We start from the raw sequence: 12,094 nt of genomic DNA, 5'->3' as shown, positions 1-12,094 counted from the left end.
CATCCTGCAGGCTGAGAAAGGTGGTCCCTAAGGCTTTATATTGCAGAGGTGAATGATGGAAACTGAATGGCTGAGCTGTCTCCTCAAAAGCTCAGGCTTGCAACAGCTGCATCTATGGCAAGACACAACCACACACCTCTGTATCTAAATCAAAACCCCACCTTCAGTGGTCATAGATGGCTGAAGCAGGGACATGTCCCTGAGGCACCTGGCCCAGTCTGGATCCAGCAAGCTATCCCTCTCTGTACAGAGATGGTTTTCACTATGTTCCATCACCTGACCATGCTCCACAGAGCCTGTAGTAACTAGATTCTCTGCAGCAAGACTGTCATTTGGTCCCTCAGTACATCCTCCTCCTCAGAGCTGGCCAGGATAGCCTGCTGCACCTCAAAGGCTCCTTTAGCAGAAAGGCTTCTTTGGGAGTTCTGTAATATGGTGGGTGCAGGGGCTTCATAAGGGGCCACCCTGAGCCAGGATGCAACCAGTGACCTTTTCACTGGAACTTGGTACAGGGTACCAGATTCAGGAAAGGAGCTACCCAAATCAGACCTTGTGTTTGAATACCCCAGGTGCTGAACATGTTCCTCATAAATGTAAATGTTTAGGAAGAAAAAAATTCAAACAATTATTTTGTTACCCTTGACAGGTAAGAGATCATGGTTTTTTTTTTTTTGTTTTTTTGTTTTTTTTTGTTTTTTTGAGACAGGGATTCTCTGTGCAGTTTTGCGCCTTTCCTGGAACTCACTTGGTAGACCAGGCTGGCCTCGAACTCACAGAGATCCGCCTGCCTCTGCCTCCCGAGTGCTGGGACTAAAGGCGTGCGCCACCACCGCCCGGCAAGAGATCATGTTTTTATGTTCATCAAATCTTGGCATCCAGATTGGCCTCTTCAGAGGGGAAATATTCAGCTTCCAGGGATTTGAACTTGATCTTAGGTAAAACAAAATACAAAAGGGGTGGAATATATAGGGACAGAATGACAAACAGGAAAACTAAAGCAATATGTGGATAATACAGCCATGAATTTATGAGGATGTGATTTGTTACCACAATCAAAAATACAGAGTGGTTTTTTTTTTTTCAAGACAGGGTTTCTCTGTGTAGCTTTGCACCTTTCCTGGAACTTACCTGGAAGCCCAGACTGGCCTCGAACTCACAGAGATCTGCCTGGCTCTGCCTCCTAAGTGCTGGGATTAAAGGCGTGCGCCACCACTGCCTGGCCACATATTATCTTTTAATGACTCAAGGCCCTGTGTACTCACAGCACAAATAAACCAGGCACCGTCCACTGTCTGAACTTCAGGTCAAGAAATATTTTGTCTATTTGGCTCTAGAGAGAAAGCCACAATGCCTCCCCTGTCCTTAGGGTCTCCATTGGCACATCTTGGAGAATTCCAGAGTCTGGAGATGCCTTGCCATGCCTAATAACCCATAAAGTCAATTTAGAGTATAATATCAATTTGTGGGATGCCAAACTTTGACCTGTGACCTCCACACATGCACATTCACACAAAGAGCACACACAAAATGATACAACTGGGGACCAGTGAGAATATTCTCACTGGTAAAGATACTTGCTGCCAAGCCTGTTTTTCTGAGAACCATCCCTGGGAACCACATGGTTGAAGAACATGGATTCAGGTAAGTTGTTCTTTGATTCCCACACATGCATGCCCTCACCCTTACATTAATAAATACATGCAGTCTTAAAAACTTTATATGAGTACACATGGGATACATGGGTTCAAATCCTACTAATGGTCCATTTATTGTCTTTCAACCTTTGTTCAGTGATTTCACCTCCTTATGCCTGTTACTCAAACAGATGTAAGTGTACCACACTTGTTACCATAGTTACAATAACCAGTTGGAACAATACCCAGAATTGCTCTAGCCACGATTGTCTTCCTTCTGTTTCAGTTTCCCATGTGAGAAGTGGAAGGATTCTTCAATACTTTGCTACCTGGGAGGTTTTTCAGTTTTGTGTAATCTCAGCTTATTGTGCTCCACCACTGAGCAAGAAGGAAGCCTTTTTTCCATCATTCTCCTTTTCCTTGTCCAGGGACTCCTGGGCACAGCTCTGACCCTGGCATGCTCACCACTTATGCCTTTTACTGGAATTTTTTTTTTTTGCTGGCTACACTGGAGGATGGGAACATATACATAGGTAAGGCAGTCTCTTTAAACAAAATTCTTGGAAAAAATCCCCACCACCATGGAAGCACACAGTATGATCACTATGTCTACTCCCACACAAGAATCCCCATTGTGTCCACTGATTACACCAAAAATAGAGAACGTAATGATTTACTAACCGGATACACCTAGTTCCAAGGATGAAAGCAACCATGAAAGGAAACCATGGGCTCACATCCAGAAAGGCATTAAGATACTTGCTGAATTTATCACTTTTTGCCTCAGAAAACTGCTGTAATGAGGTTGATGGCTGCTTTTATCCTGGAATCATTAAGTCTGTTTTTAACCTGCTTAAGTCTAAACTAAGATTCAGTTATAGAGCATAAAATGTGTAGTTGTTTTTCAATAAAGCAGCAGCTATACTGCTTCATGCTCAGATCATGGCAGTCTCCTTCCTCTGCTGATGCTTGATCTCTTCTTTGGGACCTGAACACTGATGGAACTGGACTCCAGTTTGTACTTTTTGTAGAAAACACAGTTCAGTTTCCAGCACCAACATGACACCCACATGATCTCACATCTTAAATTGGCACATTGATTACATCCATATGGTACTGTCCAGTATGAATTCTTTCATGACTGTGAAGATTACTCTTCCTTGCAAATGCTTTACCACATTGGTCACATTTATAGGGTTTTCCTCCAGTATGAATTCTTTCATGATTAAGAAGATAACTCTTCGAGGCAATGGCTTTACCACAATGATTACATTCATAGGGTTTCTCTCTACTATGAATTCTTTCATGACTTTGAAGATGACATTTCATTGCAAAGGCTTTACCACATTGATTACATTCATAGGGTTTTTCTCCAGTATGAATTCTTTCATGATTGAGAAGATTACCCTTTTGTGCAAAGGCTTTACCACATTGATTACATTCATAGGGTTTCTCTCCAGTATGACTTCTTTCATGGCTGAGAAGATAACTCTTCATTGCAAAGGCTTTACCACATTGATTACATTCATAGGGTTTCTCTCCAGTATGACTTCTTTCATGGCTGAGAAGATGACTCTTTGTTGCAAAGGCTTTACCACATTGATCACATTCATAGGGTTTCTCTCCAGTATGAATTCTTTTATGACTTTGGAGATGATTCTTCTGTGTAAATGCTTTACCACATTGATCACATCCATATGGTTTCTCTCCAGTATGAATTCTTTCATGACTTTGAAGACTACCCTTCTGTGCAAAGGCTTTTCCACATTGATTACATTCATAAGGTTTCTCTCCAGTATGAATTCTTTCATGATTTTGAAGACTACTCTTCTGTGCAAAGGCTTTACCACATTGATTACATTCATAGGGTTTCTCTCCAGTATGAATTCTTTCATGACTGCGAAGACTATTCTTTCCTGTAAAGAATTTACCACATTGATTACATACGTAGGGTTTCTCTCTTGTATGAAATCTTTTGTGACCATGAAGATGTCTCTTCTCTGAAAAGGCTTTATCACATTGATTATATTCATATGGTTTCTCTCCAGTATAAATTCTTTCATGTCTGTGAAGATCACTCATCTGTACAAAGGCTTTACTATATTGATTACATTCATAGCATTTCTCTCGAGTTTGAATTCTATGTACTTGATGATGAAGACTGTGACATGCAGAGGCTTCATAACTTTGATTATACTCATAGGGTTTTTCTTCCAAATGAGTTTTTTGGTATACTTCTAAAGAGCAATCAGATATAAAGGCTTTATCATATTGATTACATTCATAGAAAGCCTCTTTGCTTTTGGATGTTTGATGTGTTTGAAAATGCCTGTAAAGGCTAAAGCCTTTAGTAGATGACTCACATTTATCATTTTCTCTTCCCACATGAGCTTTTTCACATCTTTGAAGAGAACTTGAAGAAATCAGAGAACACTGATTGCATTCATAACATTTTCTTATACTGTGAGCCACACTACATGTGCACAGTGAACCAGAAGAGAGAGATGAATTTCCATATTCCTGGTACTCATAAGGTTTTTCTCCAATGAGAGTTTCTTGATGAATTCCCACTGAAGTTGGAAAACCAATTAATTGTAAACTTGTATCACAGTCATCATGTTTTCTCATAGTGGGGATGACCACATATTTTCCAGTTGTTCTGAGAGAGACAGAAGTACAATGCTTCTTTCCATACCCCTTATGCTCACATGGATTGTATCCAGAGTGACAGATGACACACCTGGTAAAGGAAGATAACAAATAAAGGATTTTCACATTGCATTACCATAGTTGAATGCTTTTTGTGTGATACATATTTAAAATAGAGATTCATGTTTCCACTTCTCAAAGTCACTCATAAAGTGCTCCTCTCATTAAACTATGTTAAATCATTCCCTACAAGAAAATGAGGAACACTAGCTTTAATATGGAAGCTTTGCTTATAAAAGTTCTTGGCCATACACTAATGCCCTCATCAATGATATGACAATTGGAAGGCATGTTAGTAATTGGATGGACAGATCTACAACATGCCTCTCACATGGCTATGATTGAAATTGTGACATCTATTATGGCATTGTTTCCTTGTCTTGTCCTTAATGGAAAACTTTGCAAACAGTGATCAGCTACCTGACACTGGAGTACATGGAGTTGTGCAAATTTAATAATCATCACAAACAAATTTAATAATCATCACAAAAAAGTATGCCTATTTACATACTTGCTTTTCATTAAAAGTTCTGGGTAATTTAACATTTTTTTCAAACTGCAATTTCCTGCTAAGGCAGCCCCATTGTAGAAAGCCCGCCATCTGTGGCCTCTCCCCCAGAGATGTCTGGGACCATGCCTACCAGCTATTTAAGACCCAGTCCGTACATCTGCCATGGGTGCTCTCGTGATCTGTCTCCTGCTTTCCTGAAAGCATCCTAGGAGTGCTCTCCTTTGTGCTGCCCTGTGTATTAAATCTGCATTTATTAATTCAGTTTGATTTTGCTTATTGCATCAGTGATGGAGGAACCCAGCAACTGAGGATCTTTGGTACACTGGCTGGAGTGAGTAGTCCTTCCACAACCATGTGGTGTGGCTGTGGAAGGCCATTCATTCTCTCTCCCCATTCCACCTTTGTCACACTGAAAGAACAGCTCAGTAAGCTTTCCATTCCCAAACCAAAATGTCTTAGAGGTCCAGGACCTCTTCCAACTTCCAGACTGCCTGCTGAGCCACTGCAGTGCCAGGTGACCCCAGCCTGTTTCAGGGAGCAACAGTCAATGCTCTTGGAATTCCCCTGTGTGAGAGAGACTTCACCACAGAGTCCACCCCACACACAGCTCCCAGACATAGGTTTATAGAATCCGATGTGATTTGTGTACCCGCCCCAGTTTACTCTGTCCCTGGTAAATGGCTTGTGAATGGGTAGTTGATAAGTCCAAGTTCAGTCCCCAGAAAGACTGGGGTTGTCTCCTCTAAATTGGGCTGCAAGTATACTTTCCCCATTCCTCTCTCTCCCTTTTACTCTTTATCTGCCTGCATCTTGTTCCCAGGGTGTAGTTTGGCCACACTGTGTTTCTAATGTTCACATTCCTCTCCCACCCCAGCTCCATTTGTCTGTCTGCCTGTTTCTCTCCTTCCTGGAATATGATCTGGGCACACCGGAATTCTCCCCACAATAGATCCTTTTTCTCTGTTCCTGTCTGCTCTCACACCCTGAACTACTTCATAAATGTTTCCAGCCTGTTGGTCCATCTGTTTGCTCTCCTTCTTTCCTCCCTCCTACCTGAGCTACTGCTGCAGCCACCGCCACCCTCACCACCTCCACCACCATCACCACCTCCACCACCACCACCACCACCACCCCCACCACCATCTCCACCACCACCACCACCACCACCACCACCACCTCCCCCACCACCACCTCTACCACCTTGCAGCAGCTCATGGGGGTCTCTGTTCCCATATTCCCAATCCCTAAAATTCTACCTGCCCACTCCACCCTTAAACCTGTTCTACTTCAATATACTCTGCTACACCGTCCTCCTTCCTAAAAATCTCTTTTTCCAAAATTCTCAACTTGCTGTTCTGACTTACTCAACTGGGCAGCATGTGCTGCTATTCTGTTTTTCAATTTCCCTCTGCAGTGCCTTCTCTGGGATCCGGGTATCAGGATGCCCAACCTCTTAGGAGCATCATTAAAAAAATTTGTTTCTGTTAATGATCCTGTTTACTTTTTATGTATGGTGGAAATGTGTGAATGGTGTGGCCTAGTTTTGAATGCCTGAGTTTATGTGTCCTGAATGGGTCTTGCTAATTGGGTATGTTTTAAAATATGTAAGGCTTGTAACTCCAGATTGAAACTCTTCTGGAGAACATCGCCAGTCACCATTTTGACTGAGGTTAAAGAAATACTTCACCACCATCTTTAATAAGGGTAACCACTTGGATTGGCCCCATCAAGGAGACATTAGGTGTCCAATATAATTTGGGTTAGGATATATTTCTGTTTGATAATTTCTGTCCTGTCCTAAACACAAGGTTTATTAAACAGGGTTTAAAACAACACTGCTTTTGATAATTTATATTGAAATTAAATTGTTTGCAATGTTAAAAGTTGGTTTAGCCTGATATATTTTAGGATCACCACTGAAAACTAAAGACTGAATCTTCTGGCTTTTACTAACAACCCTAAGCTCTAACAAACCGGGTAAACTGTATGTTTAGACTTAACTTACATATGGCCTCAAAGTTAAACATAAACAACATTTGTCTAATTTAGATATACCTAACAGATTTTGTTCCCCCATTCTCAAACACTGTCAGAGATCTGAGAACATGGCATTTAATATAAAAGCCATATATATAAAATCATCCCAGGAGATTTATGAGAGACAGGCCAACTCCTGGAAGTATTCTGTATCTTCTCCAAAAAGATGGATGGCCCCAGAAAAACTTCCACCTGGAGGCTTGCCTCAAATGTAACAAAGACAGCCACACAGCAAAAAGCTGCTTTACACCTTAAACTGCTGCTGAGATCATGTCCAGACTATGAATAGTTGGAGCATTGGGGGAACAATTGTCCCACTCTGCCAAGACAGGTAGGCCAATCTCTCCAAATTTCTACTCCACAAAGAAGCTGTCAGATCCTCAGTGCTTGGCATCTGAACAAGTGCTACCTCTGGGACTTGTCCCCCAGTGACCATAGAGAGACTTGGGACTGCCTGGGTAACTGGAAAGCTGGCTCACTCCTGCTCATTTACTTATCCTTCTCAGATCTGATGGTGTTTGATGACCAGGGTTCTAATAGATTTGCCAGTTTAACATCGCCCCCAACCCAAAGGCTACAAGCACATTGGTAGTTCATTAGTAAATTACCTATTAAAAATACATACAGGTGTGCCTCATTCACAGACTTCATGGTACAGGATAAACTGGTTTCAGATATAACTTCAGAAGTTCCAAATTTTAGCTTTGATAAATGCAGTTTTGACAAAATGACAGAGCACTGATTACAAACAGTTTTCAGGAATCCTTAAATTTCTGTGGATTTTACTGGCCCAGCTTTTAGAGCTAGGTTAACATTAGAGAGGATATAGAACCCTGCAGGCATGTTCAACTCCCTCCTCCACTCACACAACCTCCTTTCTTCAGTGAATTTAGACTTAAAAATGTTCATGCCTTTATATCCAAAAGCCATAGCTTTGTAGTATGATACCAAGATGTAAATCTGTTCCAGTAGTTTTACATACACGTGAAGGTTCCTGGGGAAAGGGCTCTGCTACTTTGTAAAGAAATGTGACCTAATGAAAATTAATATCTGTTTCCAGAGCCTGTTTTTGACCCCACCCATTTTTGAGCATATTCTGTAGGTTCACTCCTCCTGCCAGGGCCAAGGCCAAACCCCCAGGGGGTCCTCCAGATGCACCAGCTCCTGCAAGAGCTCCGAGGATGCCAACCACCAACCAAGAATTCCAACTGGACAAATACTAACAAGTGAATTTCACCCACATGCCTGCTCATAAAAAGCTCCATATCTCTTAACTCTTCTTGACACATTTACAGGATGGATGCTCTCCCAACCTTCAGGAAACAGCAGATGCTATGGCTTCAGTACTCCTGGAAAACTTCATCCCTAGATTTAGCATGCCATCTCCCCAAGCTCCTGGGACATCCCTGCTGGTACCACCTCTCCTGGCACAAGTGGGCACCTACCCAGTAACTGAAACTTTGTTTTCCAAGATGTCCCAATTAAAGGCATATCTACCCTCATGCCTCACTCATTCACCCTTGACTCTTCTGTACAACCAGGACACTTCTCAGTTCCATTCTTTCCATCATTCTTCCTATTACCAATGGCTATCCCTGTTCATAAGGCCAGTGATAAAAAGCTATTCTTTTTTCTCCTAGCAACCTGCATTCTCTGCCTCCTCAAGAACAGATGCACGAGGTCTCCTGGATGGCAGCTATCCAAATGCTTCTCCACCCAAACCCTGGCTGAGCATGGGTCACCTGACTCCCAACTCCCCCCACACCCCACATCGTTCCATGCCAGTGGGAAGTAGACAGACTTGAACCTGCACCCATATATACCCAAAAAAATTTGACATGTTTAGAATCTCCAGCTGCAGGGGCCCCATTGCAGAAAGCCCACCATTGGTGGCACCTCCCCCAGAGATGCCTGGGACCATGCCCATGCCTACTGGCTATTTAAGACCTGGCCCATAGAGCTACAATGGGTGCTCTCCTGTTCTGTCTTTATGAGAGACCCTGAAAGTGAGCTGATTTGCTATGCCTTGTTTATGAAATCTGGATTTATTAATTTGGTTTGATTTGACTTTTTGCATCAGTGATGGAGGAACCTAGCAACCAGGAATCCAATACTTATCACAGACACACAAATATACAAGCTTGCACATAAAAATTACCTTCCGTGTCTTGTAGCATTTTGATAATGTTTTTCAATATTATGGTCTTCCCATTTGTATCCTAAAATACAGTACCAGAAAATGTGATATATTACTGGAAATTAGGAACAATTGAAATTACTGTCTTTCATGAACTTTAGAACAATGCCTAATTTATTCACCTTTGTTTTTTTCTTTAACATTCAAAATTATAGGAGAGTACTAATCTCCAAGAAAGGCTTCTTTTTTAAATTAAAAAGTGACAGAAAGCTCACATTTTTACCTACAATAGTGAGGTTCCAGTAGGTTTCCAGCATCACATCTTTGTAGAGAATCTTCTGGGAAGGATCCAGCAAAGCCCACTCTTCATGATTGAAGTTCACATGCACATCCTCATAGGTCACTGCATCCTAAAGTGTCCCATATATGTACATAATAGAAATGGTGAGACTGACTGCATTGCAAATGTACACTTCATTGAGAATATATTTACATAATTCTGTGTTAAAATAATATTCCATAGCACATTACTCTTTCATTTAGCCTTACTTGATTTCCCAGTGCATGTGGTGAATACAGAGATAATATAACAAAATACTAAATAACCTATCTTACTGACTTTTCCCTTGCTGTGAAGCACTATGACCAAGGGAACTCTTTTTGTTTGTTTGTTTTTGTTTTTCGAGACAGGGTTTCTCTATGTAACAGACCTGGCTGTCCTAGGAATTCACTCTGCAGACCAAGCAGGGCTCAGACTCACAGATCTGCCTGCCTCTGCATCTCAAGTGCTGGGATTAATAGCAAGCAACACTACCACTGATTTAAACATTTTAACAAATTAAACCCAAAAGACTTCAGTCCAGCAAACATGGAGAGTCACAAATCTGTCTGATCACAGCCCAGACCAGACTCAATTGGGAGAAAATGGGGGCCAAGCAACATCTTGTATTTGGGGACTGAGGAGAAGGTGAAAGACCTGGATGAGAACAACTGGCTTCAACGGTTACAATCAGTTGGTGAAACTTATCAATGGATTCAGCTGTCTCTGGTTGGCATCATGGAATTCTTTCCCTGTTCCCTAGCTGCATGGGGCCTACCTGCTTAGACACAAGGAACATCTCCTCCTACCTAAATGGAAACCTAATTAAAAAGTCTTTTTAAGGAAAGGGTGTAACAGTGCCCATTTAACCATGGAGAGTTGGGGATCCCACTGAGAACTGTGCCTAATGGAGGATGTGCTGCCTTAGCAGGGAGCAGGAATAACCTTGAGTAGAAAGCAACCAAGCGTTTATTACGTCACTATTATATTATGACAATGCAGAACTGGAGCTACAGATACAGCAGAAGTTCAATTAAAGTCTAACAATTTATCCTACAAACTAAATTGCATGAGAAACAAAAATAACAAGAGAAAATGTCATCATGAATGAAAAATTGATAAACCACACGTCTGAATAAACAGTACATAAACATAGTGACACCATCTGACTTCCAACTTTGAATGAAATTGCAATAAAGAATGCAATGCAATGGGCGGTTGTGGTGGCACACACCTTTAAACCCAGCACTTGGGAATTTCAGGTCAGCCTGGTCTACAGAGTTAGTTCCAGGACAGCCAGGGCTACACAGAGAAAACCTATCTGGGGTTGGGGGGAGACAGAGAGAGAGACAGAGAGAGACTGAACTGTGTAGGAAAAAATAAAGAGATCAACAGAACATGAGAGCAAACTTAGAAATAAAAACAATAAATATAGAGTCAATTTTGCCCCACGAGGCCAGGAATCACACTAAGTATGGCCTTAATGACACAGGTAAATGAACCACCCTGGCATCTACATGCAAATGCGTTAATGACACAGACTTTATGCCCTGCACAGAATTAACTGCAGACGGATCCTACACCTGAATGTTCAGTGCCAAGTGCAGAACTTCTAGAAGACACTAGAGAAACCAGGGCTCTGAGAGTTAGCAAATCTGCCGTTTATGGCCACAGTTTTTACTGAATGAAAAGAAAAAAAATCATCATGACCACCATGCTTTGTATGGTGACTAGGATATTTCCGCACAAAAGCTCACACTCCCCCATGCTCTGAGAGGCGCAAACCCCAGCGATAAATCACTCAGAGGTCCCGCTTCTGCCTGGGAGTTGCAGGGACCTCAGGGGACCAAAGGGAATCACTCCAGACACCGCGTCCTGATGCCATTTCCACAGCCCTGGGGGTACCCCACACTGGCTACCGCGGCTTCTCCCCACGTGGGACGGGGGCCCCTCACTCACCATGGCGGATTCTGAGTTCACCTGCTCTTCTCAAGGCAGCCAGTCACAGCCCAGCACACAGAACAGGAGACCCGCCCTTAACCGTTGAGCCACAGACCATGCTGCAAGGCGGACCGGAAGAGCCCTCCCCATTCTGACTGGCAGTCCATCTGGAGGTTCTGACTGGCTACTGAGGTCTGAGTTATCTAAACAGCTCCCTTAGGGACAGTGCTGTGAAGTGAGGGAGCCCAATGATTGGCATCCCTGGCTTTCACCCCAGGCACTTGAACTGGCCCAGACCTGCAGAGATTGACATTCATGCAGAATTTAGGGCTGGACTGCAAAGTCTTCCCTGAACTATTCCTGCCCTCAGGAGGACTCTTTTCTGGGGAATTAGGTTTTGCTATGAACTGAGAAATGAAAAGGGAAACTTGCCACTTTCTAGGCTAGCAATACCTCAAGCGTGCTGTAGAAAACATGCTATGATTTAAATTTTTGTAAAAAAAAAATTATAATTAAAAAATAAACCTATACACTAATATGCACTCTCAAACTGTTGTTCTGTAGAAAAGGCCCAGCAATGTAAATACAGGATTTAGAGAAGTAAACCCTATGAGATCAGAGTAAGTTTTTTACTTATAACTATATTTACTAGAAAGCCTCAATAGTCTAATGACTAAATTATATATAATTTATATATTTAAATAAACATATATATTATTGCCTATTTGACATAGGAGTCTACTGTGCTAATATTGTGTCCCCCATATATTGAGCACCCTAATAAACTTATCTGAGGTCAGAAAACA

General features: G+C 42.0%; 1 protein-coding gene across 1 annotated transcript; it reads right to left on the bottom strand.

The window, feature by feature from the left end:
- Positions 1-1,702: 1,702 nt before the first annotated feature.
- Positions 1,703-11,289, bottom strand: LOC102921255 (uncharacterized). The gene is made up of 3 exons (XM_042266742.2): positions 9,312-11,289; positions 9,050-9,110; positions 1,703-4,374 (listed from the first exon to the last, which is right to left on the bottom strand). Exons 1-3 carry the CDS (start codon positions 9,343-9,345, stop codon positions 2,718-2,720), a joined length of 1,752 nt encoding a protein of 583 aa, XP_042122676.2. The 5' UTR covers positions 9,346-11,289; the 3' UTR covers positions 1,703-2,717.
- Positions 11,290-12,094: the final 805 nt, after the last annotated feature.

Source organism: Peromyscus maniculatus, chromosome 22 (genome assembly GCF_049852395.1).
Source record: "Peromyscus maniculatus bairdii isolate BWxNUB_F1_BW_parent chromosome 22, HU_Pman_BW_mat_3.1, whole genome shotgun sequence".
Taxonomy (NCBI): Eukaryota; Metazoa; Chordata; class Mammalia; order Rodentia; family Cricetidae; genus Peromyscus; species Peromyscus maniculatus.
Note: the sequence above shows the minus strand (reverse complement) of the source record. Positions and strands in the feature narration are given on the sequence as shown.